The sequence below is a fragment of the Salvia splendens genome, chromosome 4 (assembly GCF_004379255.2).
Source record: "Salvia splendens isolate huo1 chromosome 4, SspV2, whole genome shotgun sequence".
Classification (NCBI taxonomy): Eukaryota; Viridiplantae; Streptophyta; class Magnoliopsida; order Lamiales; family Lamiaceae; genus Salvia; species Salvia splendens.
In genome coordinates, this window is record NC_056035.1 from 22,537,477 (window position 1) to 22,559,929 (window position 22,453).

Below are 22,453 nucleotides of genomic sequence, written 5' to 3' on the forward strand. Positions count from 1 at the left end.
ATTTCCAACAAATTCAATTAATAAAAACACATTTCATTAAATAAAACAAAATTACAACTTAAAATTCTTAAAAAATTTAAAAAAAATTAAAAATCCTAAAAAAAGAAAAATACATAATTTAATTTCTTCCGCCAAATTTTTCCCAAATGTGTTCCATTAGATCATCTTGGAGTTGGGCGTGGGCGGTAGAATCACGTGTCTTTGCCCGAATAGACAACCGATCTTGCAAAGACGGATGCACTCCACTGCGAGGCGGACTACTTGCGGTAGAGCTTCCGGGGGTTTTAGGGTCGAACCAATTTCCCGCCCCAGGTCCTTCGTCGACGACAATCATGTTGTGCAAGATTCTGCACGTATACATGATGTCTACCATACTCTCCATGAACCACGTACGAGCCGGGACTTTGATAATGTTGAAGCGCGCTTGGAGAACCCCGAACGTCCTCTCCACATCCTTGCGAGCATCCTCCTGCTTCTGCGCAAATAGAGCCTGTTTTTAGTTCACCGGCCTGTTGAACGTCTTCACGAAGGTTGGCCACTTCGGGTAGAAGCCGACGGCAAGATAGTACCCCATTTTATACCGCCAGTTGTTAGCGATGAAGTTGATGGCCGGCGCTTTACCATCCAAAAATCAGCGAAGAGGTCGGATTGGTTGAGCACGTTGACGTCGTTGTTCGATCCGGGGACCCCGAAGTACGCATGCCGAAGCACGTTGACCCCGTTGTTCAATATATTACTCATGTTTCAATTTTATCATGAATTACAAGAAACTATGCAAACTTATATATAAGGACTGAATATTCATATAACGTTAAAATTTCAATTTGAGCTAAATTAAAATTCTTAATAAAATATCAATAAATATAAAATCATTTTAAAGTTAGACTTAGATTAACAAATTAGTTTGATGATATATAATGAAATAATATTTTATAAATTAGTTTGATGATATATAATGAAATAATATTTTAAATGTTAGTGTTTTCAAGAAAATAATTATTGTATCATTTATTTAAATATGAAATATTTTTTATTCTATGTATTATTGATTCAGATTTTATTTCATAAACAACTTCACTTTTCCATATTTTTTATTGTTTCTCAATGAATTTCCTACATGGTATAACTAGTATTGTTACCACTAACTAGAAATAGAGGAATATAAGAAGACAAAACTTTAATTACGTATGAAGTACCAGAACTGATTAGGATATCACATAAGAAGTTGCTGATAGAAATGTGACAGAATTCATATGTCAGCGAATTTAGGGATTGCCAAAAATGCCCTTCAAGCCAATTGGGCATTTTCGTCCGAAAAGTGGCTAAAAACATGATTCGTGATTATGTATAACGTTAGGATCCTCTGATGATATTTTTTTAGGGACTTGTGGTGTCAAAACCCAAAAAGTTAGAGACTTTTGAGGTAGTTCACTCTAAAAAATATATTCTCTCCTTCCCAATAAATATGAAACATTTGGATTTCGGCACGGGATTTTATGTAGGGTTGTTTTGTAAGTTAATGAAGAGAGAAGAAAAAGTAGAGATGATGTTGTTTCCATTTTAGGGAGCGTTTCATTTTTTATGCGACAACCCAAAAAAGAAAAAAATATTTCATTTCTAATGGGATAAAGGGAATACTAATCGAAACTATTTAATACAAATAATAGTACCACTTTTATTTGAAAACTAAGAGTGGTTCACTTTTTAAAGCAAAACAATGCGGCACTATTTAAGAAGGATTTTAATAATATAATATTATGAGATATTGGTCTTTAAACTCATGAATTTTGTCTAAGATATGGTATTTTCCATGAATTTTGAAATTTGTCTTTAATATCACAAAATTTGAATTTTGATTGGTATTTTCCAAACTCACTCAAATAAGATATATTTATCAAAATCTTGTTTTACGTAGGCAACCGTGATACGTTTTATGATATTTTAAACCACTTTTTAAGTTCATAACATGTAGGATAAAAAGTCAAATTGAAAACCACGTTGATTTATTTATGTCAAGTATGATAAAATTGTCTCGTAATTTAGTCAAATATAGTAATAGACATGTCGCGAGAAATACCAAACAAAATGCAAAGTTTGTGATATTATATACTCCCTCCGTTCCAACTAAGTTGATACAAAACTTTTGGGCATGGAGATTAAGAAATTGTGTTGAAAAGTATGAGAGATGAATAAAGTAAGAAAGATAAAGAGAGAGTAAAGTATGTAATGAAAAAAGTAAGGGTGATTGGATATTTTGTTTTTAGTCAAAAAAGGAAATGACTCAATTTAGTTGGGACATTCCAAAAAGGAATATGACTCAACTTAGTAGGGACGGAGGGAGTACCAATTTCAAAGTTTGTGGGAAATACCACATTTTAGGCTAAGTTCATGGTTTTAAGGACCAATTTCCCTTATATTATTCACATTTTTGGGTACTCTTCTTCTTCTCAGACACGACGACTTCCATTGTTATTCACTTGTTCTACAATTCTTTTAAGATTAAGTTCAGCCCCTCTATCAGTTTTTAATACTCCCTCTGCCCCATAAAAATATGCGCACTTTCCATTTTCGTCGGTCCCACAAAAATATGTGCATTCCATTTTTGGAAAGTTATATCAATTTAATAATGTAGTTCCCACTATCCACTAACATACTTTAACTACCATTCTCCTCATCTCTCTTACTTTACCATACCATTCTCCTCATCTCTATTACTTTGCCAATTTTGTCTTAATTCACGTGCCATACTCATTGCCTATATTTTTATGGGATGCAGGGAGTAATTTAATCTTCAATTACGTTAATTGGTAAGGGCTTAAGACACTTTTTAAAAAAAATTCAAACAAAGTAGAAGTAGAAAAGTTAAACTCATTTTGTGTTCGCCCTACCCTCTCCTTCACTGTGTTCGCCCCCGGCAACTAGTACTATTAGAATGAGCTATCCCCTCTCAAAGATAATAGAGGTGTCAACGACGTGTTGTCTTGTTTAAATTCTTCATCGTTTTCTTTACTTACTAGTTCTGTCACAGATCACACGGGCTTAGCAGATATGTTAAGTGGAGGCTCGGTAGCTCGATAACTGTAAGTATACTGTGCAATTATAGTCATGGGTAAGCAAAGATTATCGTATTCACATAGACCAATGAATTAATCCTAAGCATTACTTATCAACTGTTTCTACTATCTAGACAATTGTTTTCTAACTCTTCTAAATTGAAAGCATAAATAATAAAATAAACAGTTAAAAGATGGAAACCAAGAATTGGAGAGACAAAATTTTATGGGTTCAATAACAACCATCTTATGATCAATTAAATTCTAAACTATGCCACTAAGAGTCTCAAAAGTTATTAACCCATCCCAAAGTAAAATCATACATTCTCCTGAAGTACACTACTTGTAGATTACAAGTTAAAACTGGAGTGTCATTCTAGGATTAAATTAACAATTCTTAAAGTTCTTAGGATTTAATTCTTCACATAAAAGTTCAAGTCTCTCAACTATTATTGATTAAGGCGTAAATTTTTGTTTTGAATAAAATTATACTCCCTCCGTTCTTGATAAGTCTCATTCTAGGCCTTGGTTAATGGTCAAGATAACGTGCTTAATTGGATAATATTTGCAAAAATAGTTGCTAAAGTGTACAGGGTGAGATACAAGTGAGGAGGACATCTGGAGAAATTTAGGTGAAAAAAACACAGTAAGGGTGCAATACTGATCAGAATGCGTACCATGAAGCTTGAGGAAGAGAAGGAGTGGATTGCTACAAATGATCATCTATCTAGAAAGGGCAAAATCGTCATTTCAAGAAAAGGAATAGCCCTAGGGATTGGGGCAGTACGCCCTATAAATAGAAGATAGACATTGAAGAAACATGTCCACGTTTAGACCACTTTGGAGATTAGCTCCACTTCACTGTCCTAGATAGCTTTAGTTAGTTAGGTTTCACTTGAAGTTTATGGCCACTTGCCGGAAGGAGTCCACCTTCCGTTCCAGCCAGTTTGCCACCATATTTCAAGAAGTTCTTCCAGTTTCATCGCTCCAAGGAGCCAAACAATCCTTTTCTTGCTTTGTTTTTAAGATTTCTTAGTTTAAGTACTTGTTTTGCTTGCATTTGACTAAGATTCTTGTCACGACCGCCCTTTCTAGGGTAAATAAATGCGGGTGATCACGACTGATAGGACTTTAAGAAAGGGAAAAATTCTACGGTTTAAAAAAAGAGTTTGACCAAAATAATTAATATTCAAATAACGAAGGAAGAATCAGAGTAATGTCTTAGCATTTAAATGCAAGGTCAATAGATATCATAATCAATAATCCAAAAGTAGATGAGGTTCAAAACATGATTGTGAAAAAAATAGTATTATTTTAGTGGAAGCGTTCAACAGAAAGAGTGCGTCATGTGTGAAGACACAACGACACTCAAAGTGCAAGGACAACCAAAAAGACTTAAATTGTATTTGCTCAACACTACCAATGCTCGTCACCGCTCAACCTGCACATAAAGAAAACACATGCAGGGCCGAGTACTATAAAATACACGTTGGACTTATGCCGAAAACAGTTTATCAAAAATAATATTTATCATGCCATTGTCAAGTAACTATCGGGGTTTTAGCTTTAGAAAGGCCCGAGGCACCAAAATATTTCATCGTTCAAAATTTTGACTGCGCAGTAATTTTCCCATAGACATCAACCATATCTGCTCTTACATGACTTGGAATGTGGCCACAAACCAAGTCGCTAGACCGGCCCAGCCGTACGCTGGCACACAGTCTACCATAGGTGTACACTAATCCAAGTAGGGTTTGCAGCCCTACAAGGACCCGAATTCGATTTTAATAATAAATGGCAAAGTCATTTCAAATAGGCGCGTTAAATACCAAAATACGACATGATAAACATTTCCACGTTTCATTCCCATCGATAAAAACAGTAAGGACGTTGTCATAATTTAAAAGAAAGTCTACCTCAAGTGTTTAATCCTCGAATATATTATTTCCCTTGCGATCACGATTCACTTAAGAGATATCACCTTTAGAATTTTAAAATAACACATAGATCAACACAAATAATCAAGCAATAAATTAAGATGCATGCTGATAAGTCGTATTCTAGGCCTTGGTTACTGGTCAGTATAATGTGCATAATTGGAATATATCTGCAAAACAGTTGCTAAAGTGTGCAGGGAAGTGTTCTAGCCAGTATGAGAATGTTAGGAGAATTCAGGTGAGAAGGGCATCAGGATGTTGCTATCCTGACCAGTATGCATGCAAAAAAGGCTCGAGATGGAGAAGAAGGATAGCTGGGAAGATCAGCCGCAAGCAAGGGGGCAAAAGAGTCATTTCAGGTTTGAAGTCTACCCTAAAAATCAAGAGAGGCCTCCTTATAAAAGGAAGCCACTTGGAGAGAGAATCATCATCGACTAGTTCATCAACTCCTATGCTTAGTTAGCAATCTCTCTTCGGTAGATCAATCCTTCAGCATTATCCTTCATATTCTTGTTCCTCGCCGACAACCATGGTCACCTGAAGCTCATCAGTTCGCCGGAGTTCCACATCCTTTTGTTCCAGTCAGCGTGTTTCGTAGTGTTAACAGTTTCATCGCCCGGAGTGGCAAACAATCTTTATTTGCTTTCTTAGTTAATCGCACTTTGTTTTCTTACGTTGGATTTGTTGCACTTTCAATATTTGCTTACTTTGCAGTCTTAGTTGTGTTCCAAACGTTTCTATGATATGAAGTTGTTTTTGTGCTTCGGTTCGTGTTTGATCTTGTTCTTTTCTGCCTAGATAGCTTAAATCCAGTAGTTACAGTAATTTCCAGTGTTGAATCGCATGTTTTCATTTCTGTAGTTAATCTGCCTGAGTTTGCAAGTCTAGATAGCTGTTAGATTTTAGATCTGAAATGGTTAAGTGTGAAAGCCTAGTTTACGTAGTTTCTGCCTCCTTGCATGTCGCCCAGTAAGTTTAGTTGCAGTTTCGGTATTTGATCTTTTGATTTGAGGTTTTAATTGTAGATATGTGTTCATGAAGTTGTTGATCTGTGTTTCTATGGTGATAATTCTGGATTCGCTGATCTGATTTGATTCATGTTGAAGAAGACAACATCTCCATCCAACTTTTGGACCACTTTTACTTTTTAGCTACTTTTGCTTTTGTCCTTTACTTTTCTTTACTTTTCAGCTGTCACTTTTCAGATCTGTAGGCCTAGTCACCTAACTACCTCTTTTCCTCTGATATTCCGTTTAGCCTTTTATAGTAAACTCGTACTTTCCATATATTTCCTGAACCCTATGCTCCCCACTTTCCACATACACAACTACATGTCAATCATCTTTCTCCCCGCCTCGTAGTCAGTAAAGTAACATCTTAAATTCCAGCCTAGATAAAGTCTCAACCCAAAGCGTGGTAGCTCACCAAATCTTTCCAGAATTTCACCACAATTCCCAAAGCGCATTCATCTCTGTGGGATTCGACCCTTACGTCCACTATAATAGTCAGTAGAAGTGGGTTGAGGAATTATTGATACCAGGTTCAGGCATAGCTGAGGTTCTATCATGATCAGTAGGATACATCCTATGCTCGACACGACACCTGACACAAACCTGCTCTTTCACATGCATCCTATGTCTCCAATTATTTTCTCGATCAAAATTATAATTTCTTTTCCAATTAGAAGCTTAGGTATTCGATTAATTCCGGCCGCTCACACCCCAACAAATATTAAATGTTTTTAAACAATAGCATCAATTACCCCATGGTAAGATAATATAAAAAAGAAATTAATAAATAAACAAAAATATACTCCCCACCTAAAGTAACTACACGTACACACAACACTGCCATTCCATTTTTCTTTAAAACAAAAACAAACTCTAAAATTTTGAAGGCATAAGAGCATACGCAGCGGTTGAAGAACGGCGTCCGTCCGTCCGTGCCAGCGGCACGGCACCTGCTGTCCGCCGCTGCTCGATGCATCGAGCACGTCCGTGCCAGCGAGCAGCTGACGTGGCGCGTTCTGATTGGCCAACGGCATTTCCGTTGGAAATTCATTTTTTTAAATCGAAAATAATACCTAAAATTAAAAAAAATATATTTTCAGATTCCCAAAAATATGGCCATTTTTTTACTGTTTTTCTGGAATTTTTTTATTTTTTATTCCCAAAATCATCTATAAATACACACATTTATCATCCATTTTTCGTATCAAATCATCTCCCATTCATCTCTCATTCATATTTTTTCATACAACTTATCTACATCTTCCTCTCTCACTCAAACCCTCTCAAATGGATTTACCAAATCTCATTGCCGAAGTGGAGCGTGAAGAACAAGAATACTATGAACAATATTGTGCCGCCTATGAAGCCTAAGTCACCGCGAATACCCCCGCCCCTCCACCTCGACCAACTAGATCAACTCGCCGCTACATCCACTGTGACCTGGTGGGAACCAACGAAAGGCTCGTTGCCGACTATTTTTCTGACCAGCCGCGGTTTCCGGAAGATTACTTTCGGCGCCGTTTTCGCATGTCAAAACGCTTGTTTATGCGTACTGTCAACATAATATTCGTCCGTGTTGAATACTTTCAAACAAGTATAGACGCAACCGGTCGACAAAGTCTCTCGGCGTTGCAGAAGTGTACGTGTGCCATCCGACAACTTGCTACTGGGCAAACGGCTGACCTCTTCGACGAGTATTTGCATGTCGGTGAGTCAACTGAAATCCTTTGCCTTAAAAATTTTTGCGACGGGGTTCGTTCAGCTTTTGGTGAGGAATTCCTTCGGGCACCCACCACCGATGATTGCCAACGGTTGCTTCGTTTACACGAAACAGTCCATTGTTTTCCCGGTATGCTTGACAGTATTGACTGCATGCATTGGAGGTGGAAGAAATGCCCGACTGCTTGGAGGGGGCAATACTTAAGCGGCCACAAAGGCGGCGGCCCAACACTTATCTTTGAAGCGATCGCCGACTATTTTGGTATTGCCGGATCCAACAACGACTTGAACGTGCTCTATTCTTCACCACTCTTCAATGATGTTTTGAATGGTGTAGCTCCGGTGATCGACTTCACCATCAATGGAAATGCATACCACATGGGCTACTATCTCGCCAATGGTATCTATCCAAGGTGGTCGACTTTCGTGAAGACGCTCAGCAACTCGCAAGACCCGAGACGGGTTCTTTTTGCCCAGCGTCAAGAGTCCGCTCGGAAAGACGTCGAAAGAGCTTTTGGGGTCCTTCAAGCCCGATTCAACATTGTGAAGGCCCCGTCTCGACTGTGGTACGTGAAAAATATCGCCGACATCATGTACACGTGTATTATCTTGCACAAAATGATTATAGCTGACGAAGGACCGATGACGGCTAGCTTTTACGATGAGGATGAAGTCGGAAGTTCAACCCCGAGGTCTCTCCCACGCCGAGGTGTGCATACGACGGTGCGCGAGAGGATCGAAACAAGGAACACAATGCACGATACCCGAGCCCACATTGAGCTACAAGAAGACCTAATCAAACACATTTGGGTAAAATTCGGCCACGAGTAGTGGATTTTTTTAATTTTATGAATTAAATTATTTAATTTTTAATTTTTAGGATTTTAATTATGTAATTTTTAATTTTTTTGTAATTTGTAATAGTATTTTGGATATTTTTAATGCATTTTAATTTTGTGGAAATGTTTTTATTCAAATTGAATAATAGAATGATGGGACCTTGAGCTTGGCCTTGCGGGAGAGCATGGATGTGGGTGTTGTGCACTTGCCTAAGAGCAGGGAGTAAAAGTGGGTTCGGGTCCACATCCATACTCGTGGGCAAGAGCACGGATGAGGATGCTAATTAAGGAACAACTATTCTTCCATTCCCGAATTCATCGCCCCCTTTCTCCCCAAAACCGTCTGCTACCCTCTCTCTCTACTGTAAATCTTAACCAAGAACACCCCAAAATTTTTTTCTCAAAATTCCAGCAATCAAAATTGGATGGTAAGTGAAATTGGATTTGGGTGGGGCAAGTGTATACCTTTCAACTTGCAGATGGTAAGTGAACAAACGATGCCCTCCTCCTTCGAGTTTGGTTTTCGATTATTTGTGATGTAAAAGGGATTAGAAAGAGAGTTGGGGCCCTTGCACCGACAGAGAAGCCTCTGCTGTCTTCTTCCTCAATTGGGAGTGTTTGAGAGTTTTCGACTATTGTGCTATGTGTGGAAGTGGCAGTGAGAAGCTAGGGTATATAAAACCGTTTCTAGGGTGAGAAATTGAGGCAATTGATTCCCAATCAATTAGAATTAAGTGATGATTGGAGGTTTATTTTTGGAGCAGGCTGAAGAGTTGAAGATCGGTTAGTAGCGTGAGGAAGGGGTATAAAAAGAGTAATTGATTTCACAATTAAATTGTGTTTGACTAATTTTGAATTGAAACTTTATTTTGGAGATAATGGGAGGAAAGTCACCGAAGAGATCGGCGCTGGGATCCTTTATTTTCTTGGAATTATTTAGTGTACGATTTATTTAATTTATCGGATACAACACAGAATTGAGTCCAATAAATATTACTCACGGAAAGAAATTTTTAAAATCATTTGTGATTTCACCATCACTATTTCAAGCTCAAAAACAAGTTATCACTATTCGAGAAACAATTAATTTCACCCTGCATCAATTATTCAAATAGTCACGTCACGTAATCAACGAAATTGACTCAATTAACGCATAGTAAAAAAGAATTCCAACTCAAATTAGGTCACAAGAAAAAATCAAATAACATATTAGGCCTACCCAATCTAATCTTCTATTCTGCCTTAATGCCCATGCATAGGTTATAGACTCATGCAACTAAGCCCGACAAAAATTATTCGATTAAAAACTAATCTTGTTGGTTTAGCTTAGTGAAGAAGAAAATGTCACAATCAAAGAATGAGACCACTTATGTTGTTTTTTGCTTTTGTAGTTGCACTTTTTCAGCTTTTCTGCACACCTAGGCAGTTAGCTAGCTAGCATGTCTTTGATTTCCTTTACCTTTTGTCTAGCAATTTGTAGTAAGTTTCGTCTAGTAGCTTCTCATATGCACACTAGCACCCTAGTTTACATACGCACTTTAGTTTCTTTTATCAGGCAGCATTTAGAGCCCACCCCGACCTACTGGTCAGGTATGTCTCATTTTCACCTACTAGTCAGTTTAGGTATAGGTCATGTTTTCATTTGCAAGTTCAAGTTTCCCTCTTTAGATATAGGTTTCATTTTATTTCACGCCTACTTTTAATCTCAACCCCATAAAGCGTGGTAGCAAACCAACCCTTCCAAGATGTCTTCGTAATTGCACACGTCCTCTCCATCTCTGTGGGATCGACCCTTACTCCACTATACTAACTAGTAGAAGTTGGTTGAGGTTTTGTGTTGACAAGGGGTTTTAGGCACAGACCCAACGACACGACTAGGTCTAGGTACCCTCTTGGCCAGTACACACAAGAACCGCCCGCCGAAAACATTTGTCTGTCAGTCCCTTATAAATAGGCAATATTTCCTTTTTTGTCCGTCCCATAGAAATAGTCTATATCCATTTATGAAAATCTTTTTCTCCTTTTTTTTCCTTCATCGTTTATGGGCCCCACAATTCATTACACTATTTCAACTATTTTTTCTCCTTTTATCTTACTTTACCAATTACACATTAATACTCATGCCAATCTCAAATGGCCTATTTCTATGGGAAGGAGAGAGTATTATTCATCTCCCGATTACTGTAATAAAATCCACATGCATTTACAATATTACAGTCAAATAAGTGTCTTATCAGAAGAGAAATCAAAATAACTATATGGTAGAAGTCAATTAAGTACATAAATTATTGTATCTACCGTAGTATGCTACAGAAGATTAAGCTAGACATGTTTATAGCAAAAGTAAAAAAACTAATGGTAGAAATCTTGTTAACTAAAATAACTACACCCTTGATCGAAGGAATCATGATCGGAAGCACCGTCTGCACTCTGTTGAAAGGTTAGTAAAGTCCGTTCTTCAATCCGCTGCTCTATGGTATGTGTGTAGGGTGAGGAATTGTGTGGAATTCTGTGGAATAATGTATATATCGTGCCCTAGGTTTCCAAATATGAGTAGGATTTGAAAAGCCTGAAAATAGGGAGAATTCTAACTTCTCCGCATGTTTCACACTGCCCAGGGTAGGGTTGACCCTACTCGGTCCGGGTAGCATCTCTAGATGGGGATGTTTTTCTGCTGACTTTCACCCGGGCCGCTTGGCGGGCCTGATCTCGTCCATGTTTCAAGGTTTTCACCATTTTGTTTCTTTTTTTACCTGTTTCTCAACACATTCTCAATAAACTCAGTCGTATAATCAATCTTTACATGTATGATTGACACAAAAATAGACTTCAAAGTTATTAAACTTGACAATACACACGTCAACCATCTAATCAAAAACCACAAATAACAATTTTATCAATAGCCAATAACCAAATGTTTTAGATGCAAGATTCATTATATCAAATTATAAAATGATATGAATATGTTGATAATAATTTAGAGCAAAATTTTATTGATGTATTGAAATTAACAAGTGTGTTTATGTGGTATTATACACGTTATATAAAAAATGTATGTTTCGATAATTGATAAATTTATTTTATTTTAATCATAATTTTTCATACTAACTCATTAAATACTAATAACAATGTCGATCTCACTAACACTAATTTAAGTACTCTTCTTTCACTTCTCTTTTAATTTACCAATTATGTATTAATTTCCGTGTTATTTTAAAATGTACATATTTTTATTGAAAGGATGGAATATGTAGTCATTAATCTCCATGCCAAAAAAAATGCTATGAATGAAACTGAGGGAGTATATTGTATTAGTTATTACCATTAGATGATATGAGAGAAGTTAAACATATCCATCATCATAGTTAGTTAGAGATGAGCTATTTAGAAGGGAATTTGTATGGCGAGATTCACATTTCCTGTATTTGTTAGTTGAAAAGAAGGCATACATATGACATATCTCACCCCAATTCAATAGTAACTGAAAGCAACAGAATGACAAGCTCCGGGGAAGCATTTCCGACCGTCGAATTGGAGAAAGAGTTGCATCCGGGCAGCAACAAGGAATTCGAGGTTGATTCCGTCTCCTCCGCCGTCGAGGTAATCAATCATACACACACACTACAAAACTCGTCTTAATTAGGATCCAAACCATACTTAAATGAGTATATGTTTGTGAAGAAAGAAGCGGCCGAAAGAAAAGAGCGGGAAAGGAAGGATGCGCTGCGTAGCTTTAAAAAGGCGATCATCGTTTCTGGGATCGTCGTCGCTGTTGCTGGCGCAGTTTTCACCATAACCAAGAAAATCAGAGAGAAAACTGTCGCAGGCGCAGTTTTCGCCGTAACCAAGACAATCATAAAGAAATCAATTTAGATGAATGTTTTTTTTTGTACACTACTTTTTCATCACATTTTCAAATCTTCTCTTTTCGTGCTTTCTCGAATTGCAGATCCATACATTCAAATCCTCATTCGTGGATCTTGCTTCCAAATTACAAGGGACAAAATTTTTTGTTTAATTTCTGTAATAGGAATGTGACGTATCAAAATCTAACCAATCACTCCTTCAAATATAATGTCACAAATTTATGGACTCATTGTGCAAAGAACAAATAACAGCATTGAAAATTTCTTTTTAATTGCTCCATAGCATAAAATTAATTAATAAATATGTTACATGACATAATCTAAGCGGATGATTACCCTAATCTAATGGCTTTAGCTTGCCTTAGTTTTGATCTATGAATGAAAAAACATTTTAATTTTTATTAATAATACAATATATATTTTAAAAAATTAACCTCACAAATAAATTGATAATACTAAAGCAGAAAATTAAAAATCACATTAAAGTCCAAAAGAATGCTAGCATGACAAATGTAGTACTCCCTTCGTCTTGAGGTAGATGTCATATTTGGGTGATGCCATGAGATTTTAAGAGATGTTGTTTTGTGTGTTAAGAGGGGGGAGAGAAAATATTTTTATACTATGTTAGTACGATAGGTAATATTTTCTAAAAATGAAATGCGACATCTTTTATGGGATAAACAAAGAAAAAATGTGTGATATCTACTTTAGGACGAAGGGAGTGTGAAATACAATATGTAATTAGTTTAAAATCGTTATCTTTTACTTTTATAAAAAGAGTGAACTACGTGCCCTTAGCATATGAATTCCCAAATTGCAGATCCTAGCAAAAACAATAGCATGGTTAGTCTCTAGTATTTACATTTTTCACGTACGAGTTCATTTTTCATCGTTCTAGATTTTTCAGGATGAAAACGCCCTCTAACCTTGAAGGGCATCTTTGTCTATTCTTATATTCCCCATCTGCTATGAAGTAACATGGATTGATTTCTTTTTGCCCTTTTGATATTGAGGGTGCAATGAACGAAAATCGCTAAAAAGGCATATGAGATTATATTTACAAATATAAAAATTATTCATGAATAAAAATCACATTTTTTATCTCCCTTGTAGCTAATTATATGTGGTTATGGATTTATTTTAGGTGCAAATTTAATACTTATAATACAATTTGAGAGGCAGAATAAGATGAAAATTAGGTTTATCGGATCATAGAAGTGAGGGATGATCTGAAAAAAACCTCCTCGCTTGGAAGAGTGTTCTTTTCTTCACCAACAAATTGGCTAGCATATTACCTCATTCCCTAATATCAATTCATCACAACACAGTATCATAAATTAATATAGATTGAAACGAAAAAAACTTCAAAGAAGAGGGAAAAATCTAGTAACAAAATTACACGTTCTTCCTTCTGATTTTGCCAAATCATAAACTCCATTCATCTATGAAATTCTACTTATTCTTTTTTTCATTTTAGGTTGTAGATTTCACACTCTATTAAATTATTACACTTATATTTTATTATTTCATTCAACTATATAAAAGGGGAGATTCACATCTTAATTTTTTATTTGTTTCTTCATAGTTTTTTTTAAAAACTTATATGTAAAGTTAAAATCAAAACTATAAATGGGACGAATGGAGTAAAATGGAAGCTAATTCAATTATTCCAAATAGTATAAAATTATGAGCAATAAGGATATAGAGAAAATCAAATTACTATTCTCATTTAAGATATCCACCTTTACATTTTGGAATTAAATCACTTTCTTCATTTCTCCTCTTAAAATATTCAATCATTTTTTCCATTTTATTTTATCACAAATAACTATTTTATCTAAAATTTCGTGTCACTCGAGAAGGTAGGGGACGAAGGGAGTACTCTATAAATATCGGCCATAAAGGCGGGAATATATGGCTCCATTCCTTCTACAATTTGGGCATCAATTCTAATCAATATAAATCCCTAATTCAATTCAAGCAAAATTCACATCTCATCGTTGATTAATCTACAAATCTGAAGGCGAGAGACATAAATTAACCCTAGCAAGTAGCAGCAATCTCTTTCCAGATTTCTCGATAGCGTATTTGAATTTATTTACTTTTTCTAGAAGAAATGGATGCATCGAATCCCGCGGCTTTTGTCAACGCCGAGATGCTGCGGATGCATCTAGGCCAGAGAGTTCGCGCGGTGATTCAAGTTCTCAGAAACGACGCCGGTTCAGTAACCGGAAAATCCACCGACGAGCAGGAACTCGTCAAGGGGCATCCTTCTATCCCTCCCACCGCTTTTGTCGAGGTTATCGGCTTCGCTGACAGTAACCGCACTATTCAGGCCGAGATCTGGACCAATTTCGGCGATAATTTTGGTATGTTGAGACTTTCATCGTGTTTTATTGTGCATTCGTCGTCGTTTGCTGTTGAATTACGGTGATTTTGAAGTTAATCGTTGCTTCATCGGTTGAGGTGATTGAGAGTCAAAATTACAGGGTCATTTTGCCCCAATTTGAAAATAGAGGAAAACATGATGCGATTAATTCTTTTTAGATTAGCAATTTGTGATCTGTGGAGAGATTTTTTTAGTATTAGTTGAATTGTGATTTTGTTATTGTGGGAATTGAGTGATGAATCGCTGCAATCGAGCTGCATCAAAGCTAAAGAAATCGGGTGAGCTGAAACGCTTCAGCAGCCATCAGATCACGAGCTCAAGATGAGATTAAATCCTGACCGTTCGATTAGTTTTCGACCGTTAGTTAGCTTAGTTTTAAATAGCCGTTAGTTTGTTGAGTTTGTTTGAGCTTGTTTTTCATTCCCGTCTTCAATAAGATTTTCTTCTTCACGAAATCCTTCGCTCGATTCTTCTCCGATCAAGCACACATACACGCAACACAAATCCAATCATAATCGTAACAATTGGCGCCGTCCGGTGGGAAGCACGATTTGAGAATCGATTTGATTCTTGTGAGAAGAAAGCGAATCTGCGACAGAGATGGCATCGAGGTTTGAGGCGGAGAAATTTACCGGCAAGAACGATTTCGCCCTTTGGAAGATGAAGATGAAGGCTATGCTTACCCAGCAAGGTCTTGTATCTACTTTGACGCCAAAAGAAAAGGAGGCAGAGGACAAGGATCTTGATGAGAAAGTGATTCAACAACGTGCGTAGGTTGAGGCGAAGGCGTATAGCACGATCGTTCTTTACCTTGGAGATAAAGTACTCCGAGAGATTGCGAGGGAGAAAACGGCGGTAGGTATAATGGCTAAATTGGAAGACTTGTATCTTACTAAATCGCTTGCAAATAGACTGATTATGAAGCAGCGATTGTATTACTATAAGTTCTTGGAGGGAAAGGGGGTGTTGGAGCAGTTGGAGGATTTTAATAAGGCAATTGATGATCTGAAGAATATAGATGTGTCGATTGGTGATGAGGATAAGGTGATTTTGTTATTAAATGCGCTCCCATCGAATTATGATCAGCTCCGTGATGCTATATTGTATGGGAGGGAGAGGACTGTGACTTTTCGGGAAGTGCAGGCTGCCTTGAGATCTAAGGAGCTGCAAAGTATTGAGATGAAGTTAGGAAATTCAGTCCATGAAAGCTTGAATGTGAAGAGATTCAAGGGCAAGAAACCATACAAGAAGTATAGTGATGCTCCTAAGCCTAGTCCGAGTAAACAAAAGGAAACAAGATCTTGCCATTGGTGCAAGAAACCGGGCCACCTAAAGAAAGATTATTTTGCTTGGAAGAAGAAGCAGCAGGAAGGTGGGGGAAAGGTTGTAAATTCCATTGAGGAAGTGGATGAGTGTGAGCTTCCAATAGCATTAAACGTTACAGATAGGAAGGAAAATGGTTCTTGGATTATGGACTCGGGTTGTAGTTTTCATATGAGTCATAATCGGTCATGGTTTGAAGAACTGAGGGAAGCTTCAGGATCTGTTATCCTAGGGAATAATCAAGTGTGTTCAATCAAGGGGATTGGCACAATCATGCTGAAAGTTGGGAATGGATGCGACATACTACTCAACTCAGTGAGATACATACCAGAAATTAAAAGAAACTTGATATCTCTGGGATCTCTTGAGAAAAAGGGATGTAAATTTGTGTCTGAAGCTGACATCATGACAATTAGTAAATCTGGGAAGTTATTGATGAGAGCAGAAAGAAAAAGGGAGTCTATACTACATGACATCAACTCTGGAGAGGTGCATTATGGAGGGGGCATATGTCCTTGTTGCTGAAAACTTGAAGACTTGGCATTCTAGGCTTGACCATCCAGCTATTGGAACTGTAAAGGAGCTAGCTAAGAGAGGGCTTGTGCAATGTACTGAAACACCAGATGATGACTCATTAAAGTGTGAAGAGTGTATGCTTGGGAAAGCCAAGAAGCTGAGTTACCCAAATGCCATCCACACCTCCACAAGGCCACTGGATTATGCCCATAGTGACTTGTGGGGTCCTGCTCAAGTGAAGTCGATTGGTGGTGGAAGATACTACATGAGCATCATTGATGATTACTCCAGAAAGATATGGATTTTCATATTGAAAGAAAAATCAGAAGCCTTCACAAAGTTCAAAGAATGGTGTGTTGGTGTGGAGGCAGAAAAGAGCTCAGTCTTGGGCTGCTTGAGGACGGATAATGGTCTGGAGTACTTATCAAGGGAATTTGATGACTTCTGTAAATCAAAAGGGATTAAACGGCACAGGACAGTCCCTCAAAATCCACAACAAAATGGTGTGGCAGAGAGGGCAAACCGCACTATTTTGGAGAATAAGGATCTCAGAAATGCCTTTGAGATGAAAGACTTGGGACAGCCAGGAGAATTCTGGGTATGTCAATAGTTAGAATAAGGGATTAAAGGAGGCAAATTTACCTCACACAATCTGACTATGTCTCTAGACTGTTGAAAAGGTTCAAGATGGAAAGTGTAAAGAAGGTGGCAGTACCTATGGCTCAGCATTATAAGTTGACAGCAGACCAGAAACCAAGGGATGAAGCAGAGGTGAGGGAAATGCAGAATGTACCTTATGCTAACATCATTGGTAGCATAATGTATGCCATGATCTGCACAAGACATAGCTCAAGCCATATCAGTGACAAGCAGATACATGACTAGTTATGGAAGGGAACATTGGTCTGCATTGAAGTGGCTGATGAAGTACTTGAGAGGGGCTACTGATTGGGGGATCATGTTTGATGGTGGTGTTGAATACATATGGGATGCTCTGGTAGGTTGGAGTGATTCAAATTATGTTGGGAACTTGGATACAAGAAGGTCTCAGTCGGGAGTTGGAAGAGCAACCTTCAATCAGTGGTTGCTTTGTCCACTACTGAGGTTGAGTTCATGGCATTGACCTCGACAGTAAAGGAAAGTTCATGGCTAAGAGGCGTGTTGAAAGATTTTGGTGTGCATCAAGATTCTGTGAGCATAGTATGCGATAATAATAGTGCTTTATGCTTAGCAAAGCATCAAGTGTATCATGAAAGAAGTAAGCACATTGATGTGCGGCTACACTTCATTCGGGAAAGGATAGATGATGGAGAGATAAGGGTCTTCAAGGTTGACACGGCCGAAGCCGTTACCGAGAGCGAAGCTGGAGCTGTGTATGGATCTGATAAACCTTAAGAGGGTTAGCTGATTGGCAGTCGAGTCATCAAGGTGGAGTTTGTGGGAATTGAGTGATGAATCGCTGCAATCGAGCTGCATCAAAGCTAAAGAAATCGGGCGAGCTGAAACGCTTCAGCAGCCGTCAGATCACGAGCTCAAGATGAGATTAAATCCTGATCGTTCGATTAGTTTTCCACCGTTAGTTAGCTTAGTTTTAAATAGCCGTTAGTTTGTTAAGTTTGTTTGAGCTTGTTTTTCATTCCCGTTTTCAATAAGATTTTCTTCTTCACGAAATCCTCTCTCTCGATTCTTCTCCGATCAAGCACACATACACGCAACACAAATCGAATCATAATTGTAACAGTTATATATTGAAAATCTTCATAATTGTAACAGTTATAGATTGAAAATCTTCAATCTATAAAGATAACAACTCTGTTTTGTTTCTGCAGATGTATCAGGCTACAATACTATTTGTCAATTTGCAAATGGAGATTATTAGAATTGGAAAATCAAAATGTATTGTTTAGGATTAATTAGTTTGTTTAGCATTTAATTGTATTTTGTAGTCACCAATTAATAAAAATGTAGTCATTAAAGATATTTCTCCCTCTTTTCTCTTCCCTCTCACATCTAGGGTTTCTGTAAAATCTTCATCCTCCTTCAATGGAGGTTTTTCCATCCTATTCAATTCTCAATATTTTACATGGTATCAGAGAAAATCTTCCGCATATCACTCTTATCTCCTGATCTATTTTCTCTTTGTTCATAATGAACAATTGTGTTGATTTGTTGCCGGAGAGTTCTCCGATTGACTAACCTCTGTCGGAAAAAGTGTTTGATCTCCCCTCGGGTTTTTCAATTTTCTCTCATCAATCTCTGTTTTTCATTTCAATTTATTAATCGGTTGATTTGAATCTCGCCGATCTGAGTTTTTTTTTTCTCATTGAAATTTCTCTGTTCTCACCGATCTAAATCGGTTCTCTCTGATTTCGCCGATAGAAATTCGGTTTTCTCTGTTCTCATAGATTGAAATAGGATTCTATGAATCTGAAATATCAAATCTGTTTCTCAACTTTAATCTCCGATTAAATCCAGTTTCCTCTATTCTCACATATTGAAATAGGATTCTATGAATCTGAAATATCAAATCTGTTTCTCAATTTTAATCTCCGATTGAATTCGGTTTTCTCTGTTCTCAAAGATTGAAATAGGAATACGAAACGAAGAAAATGATGAGTGATTCTGTGATGTCACAATCATGTATTACAGCATTGTTCCAAAAGTCAAGCTATAGTCTACATATAGTTGCTACATTATGGAATGAAATTAAAGGATATTAAGATAGGCGCGAGGTACACGAGGGAAAACTATTGAGACATTTAGATAGCGAACAAGTGAACTTACTTTGATCACTCTAACGGCTACCTTTAAAGAAATGTTGTGAGGTTTGCAGGTGGTTCCATCCAAACACTCTCAAAGGGATCCTGTTCCCCCCAATCGTAACGCTGCTTGCGCGGATAGTACCTCCCATTGTCAAGTGAATATGAAACACAACGTTTCCCATAAAATCGAACCTTTGAGAAGTAGACATTGTTTCTCATTGTCCCTAGAAGGTCTGTTCTAGCATGGGAAGACAAAAAGTTAGCAAAGAGTGCCATGCCTCCCAAAGTTTGCATCTCCACCCATACTTTATTCGTCTGGTCCAACTTATAAATCACGGGGTTTATCGCAGAGCAAGTGTATATGACAAAAATATCTCCATTATGCTCTGCCATAAATTTGCCTTTCCACCAATTTTTCACAAAGAAATTCTCTGGGCATTTAGGCGGTGGTACGGAATGAACGGCCCAAGTGCTTTTTTCGGGATCATAAACCCCCAGCCAGCCGGTGAGACTCAAACAGTAGAAAAGACCCTGGCAGTAAACTAGCTTATTCCAAATGCTGCTTACAAACGGTAGACGGTTTTGGTAGTTCACAGTGGTCCATTCGGTTTCCCCTGGACGACACGTGCTAACTGCAACAACTGTGGGGCTCACATGCTTAACCGTGAAAAGGATGCAACTAGGAGATGTTGGAGCAGCGGAGAAAGCAACTATCTGGTACATCAGTTCTAGGCTAGGCAAATTGATCAACTCCCTCGTGTAAGGGCAACAGAAGAATACAGACAGCGTTCTAGGATTGTATAGCAGCAACCAGCCATCCTTGGCATAGCAAATCCTCGAGCCATCTAGCTCCGGCAACTCAAGCCAATACGTTTTGCGCTGAGAAGGGTCGTAGAATTCATACAGGTCACCGAATTTCGGGAAGAACATAAGCCATGGGGGCTTATTAGTCATTCTAACAGATACAGAAACAGCTAGCCATTCTCTGCAAACAGCAGAAGCCCGGATATTGTCCCTCAAGCTTAACTGAGAAAGAATACCTTCCAAAAGCTCTGTTGGGAGCTGCGATTGTGTTAGTTGCTCGTCTTGCTGTACTTTCGAAACTCGTCTGTTGTCTCCGATTGCTTCAGACAACCTACACACATGAAATCTCATAAGGTACATTCAAATCATTGCAAGCATTGCTAATTCACTACCAAGTTAGTTAACAAGGATATATTATGACAACTAAGTACGAAAGCAAGAGTAACAGTGCACAATTAGAAGATCGATCGCCTCTGTAGTACGATTCAAAAAGGATGAGATTATGAATGATGAGATTAAAGAAGTTTGTAATGCTATTAAGTAGTCTAAAAGGATGCACAAGTTGATTGGACTATCGACAGATGAGAGCAACTTGCTGGACCCATCACCGAGAATTTGCAGTCACATAGGAAGAGAAACACATTGCACCCCTAATTCCCACATGGCTATCACTTTCACCATTAGGAAAGGCAGATGATCTTCAAAAGCCAGCCATCACCGACAACTTAATTTTTCGTAACAACAAAATTCTCAATTTTTTTGGAGAGCAACAAAATCAGGGGCAGACGGAAGATAGAACATCAAACCAAAGGCCAACAGGATGGATGGTGAACTAGAATTTCACACATTACAAACCACGAACATCTTACACGGTCGATGAAGCTCACACGTACAAATCGAGTGCGAAAAAAACGATATTACTCAGAATTCAGAAACCTAATCTGCATTTGGGATATGGTTTTTACAATAATCCAATTGAACCCTACTCAGACCTCAATTTGGTACAGTAACCAAATTTCCATAAATTGCTGAAATAACGAATTTCCCAAATCTCATTCCCTTCAGAGAATCAAATCTGCTCACACAACACAAGAAAGGGGCGAGCATTGAACTCTATAAGCAATTCATTCAATTGAAATTAGTCAACAAAATTCAAACAGCTGGTGCATACTCAATTGTCAATTCAGCCCAAAACCCACATATAACGACAATCAAAAACTCAAATTTCATTGACATGAAGCGTGATTGCAAGTAAATGATTCAGATAATGAGTCGACAATTGAAGAAAGTAGAAAAAAACTCACAACTTCATCTTTTTCCTTCTTCTTCCAGCCATAATTTGCGAAGCCCAGATTGAATTTCACGGTTTCGTTTGGGTTCAGTGTGGGGGAAAAAGTAGGGAGGAGAGGGTTGTGAAGGGGAGAATGATTGCGGTGTCAGGGCGTGTGAGAGTTTGCTAATAAAACATGTTTCCTACTAACACGTGTGGGTTTTGATTTTCTGTAAATTATTTCTCTTTTTGGTCTTGCAAATTGTTTCCATAAATATTTTAATAAATATTATTCCATCCTGTACCCATTAAATATCTCATATTCGACCTGTGTGGATTTTAAAATAATTAATTAATTTGTGAAGAAAAATGGGTGAAAATGATAGGATATTTATTGGAGATCGTCCAAATAAGAAAATATAGGATATTTAATGAGGATAGGATGGAATATTAAATTACTCGACTCGAAGAAAATTTGTTCTAATTTGACTTAATTATATGGATAAAATTGCCATGTTTATTCAAACAAGCTTAAGTAGTTGTAACTATTCTAATGATCAATTTCTGGCTTCCGTTAATTTATTTTAGGTTTCAACTTTTAACTGTAAATTTGTGCTACCACATTGCAGATATAGTATAGATTTATTATAAATTTGTAATAAAATTCCTATGGTCGATATAAATGGAAATCATTCAATGACAGTAAGCACGTGGAATTAAATTAATAGATTTATGTTGTGGGAAATAGTAAATCAGCATGATTTGGCAAATGACTTGCCAAAAAAATCGAAAATACAATCATAAAACTACTATAAAATCATGATTTTACTCCCATAACTTCTTGCACTTGATTCTTGATGGAAAATAACATCATTGTCATCCGTTGATTCACATTATTAGAATTCCAATCAATACTTATATATTCATGCATGCCAAATGACTTCCAACCCAATGCAATTGTTTAA

The 22,453-nt window shown here is 37.4% G+C and overlaps 2 protein-coding genes across 2 annotated transcripts; one reads left to right on the top strand and one right to left on the bottom strand.

The window, feature by feature from the left end:
• The first annotated feature begins 14,376 nt into the window (after positions 1-14,376).
• LOC121799158 (replication protein A 14 kDa subunit B-like) lies at positions 14,377-18,632 on the top strand. Its single transcript, XM_042198505.1, has 2 exons — positions 14,377-14,793; positions 18,482-18,632. The coding sequence occupies exons 1-2, from the start codon at positions 14,541-14,543 to the stop codon at positions 18,529-18,531; spliced, it is 303 nt and encodes a 100-aa protein (XP_042054439.1). The 5' UTR covers positions 14,377-14,540; the 3' UTR covers positions 18,532-18,632.
• A 614-nt stretch (positions 18,633-19,246) lies between these two features.
• On the bottom strand, positions 19,247-21,671 carry LOC121799157 (F-box/kelch-repeat protein At1g57790-like). The gene is made up of 2 exons (XM_042198504.1): positions 21,523-21,671; positions 19,247-20,549 (listed from the first exon to the last, which is right to left on the bottom strand). The coding sequence occupies exons 1-2, from the start codon at positions 21,552-21,554 to the stop codon at positions 19,460-19,462; spliced, it is 1,122 nt and encodes a 373-aa protein (XP_042054438.1). The 5' UTR covers positions 21,555-21,671; the 3' UTR covers positions 19,247-19,459.
• Between the last annotated feature and the right edge of the window lie 782 nt (positions 21,672-22,453).

What these genes read in the sequence shown, in the direction of transcription:
- LOC121799158 (XM_042198505.1), top strand. Translation starts at nt 14,541, where the DNA reads ATGGATGCATCGAATCCCGCGGCTTTTGTCAACGCCGAGATGCTGCGG. An exon ending in CAATTTCGGCGATAATTTTG is followed by an intron (nt 14,794 to 18,481) that starts GTATGTTGAGAC and finishes TTGTTTCTGCAG; the next exon opens with ATGTATCAGGCTACAATACT.
- LOC121799157 (XM_042198504.1), bottom strand. Translation starts at nt 21,554, where the DNA reads ATGGCTGGAAGAAGAAGGAAAAAGATGAAGTT. An exon ending in AGAAGGAAAAAGATGAAGTT is followed by an intron (nt 20,550 to 21,522) that starts GTGAGTTTTTTT and finishes TCATGTGTGTAG; the next exon opens with GTTGTCTGAAGCAATCGGAG.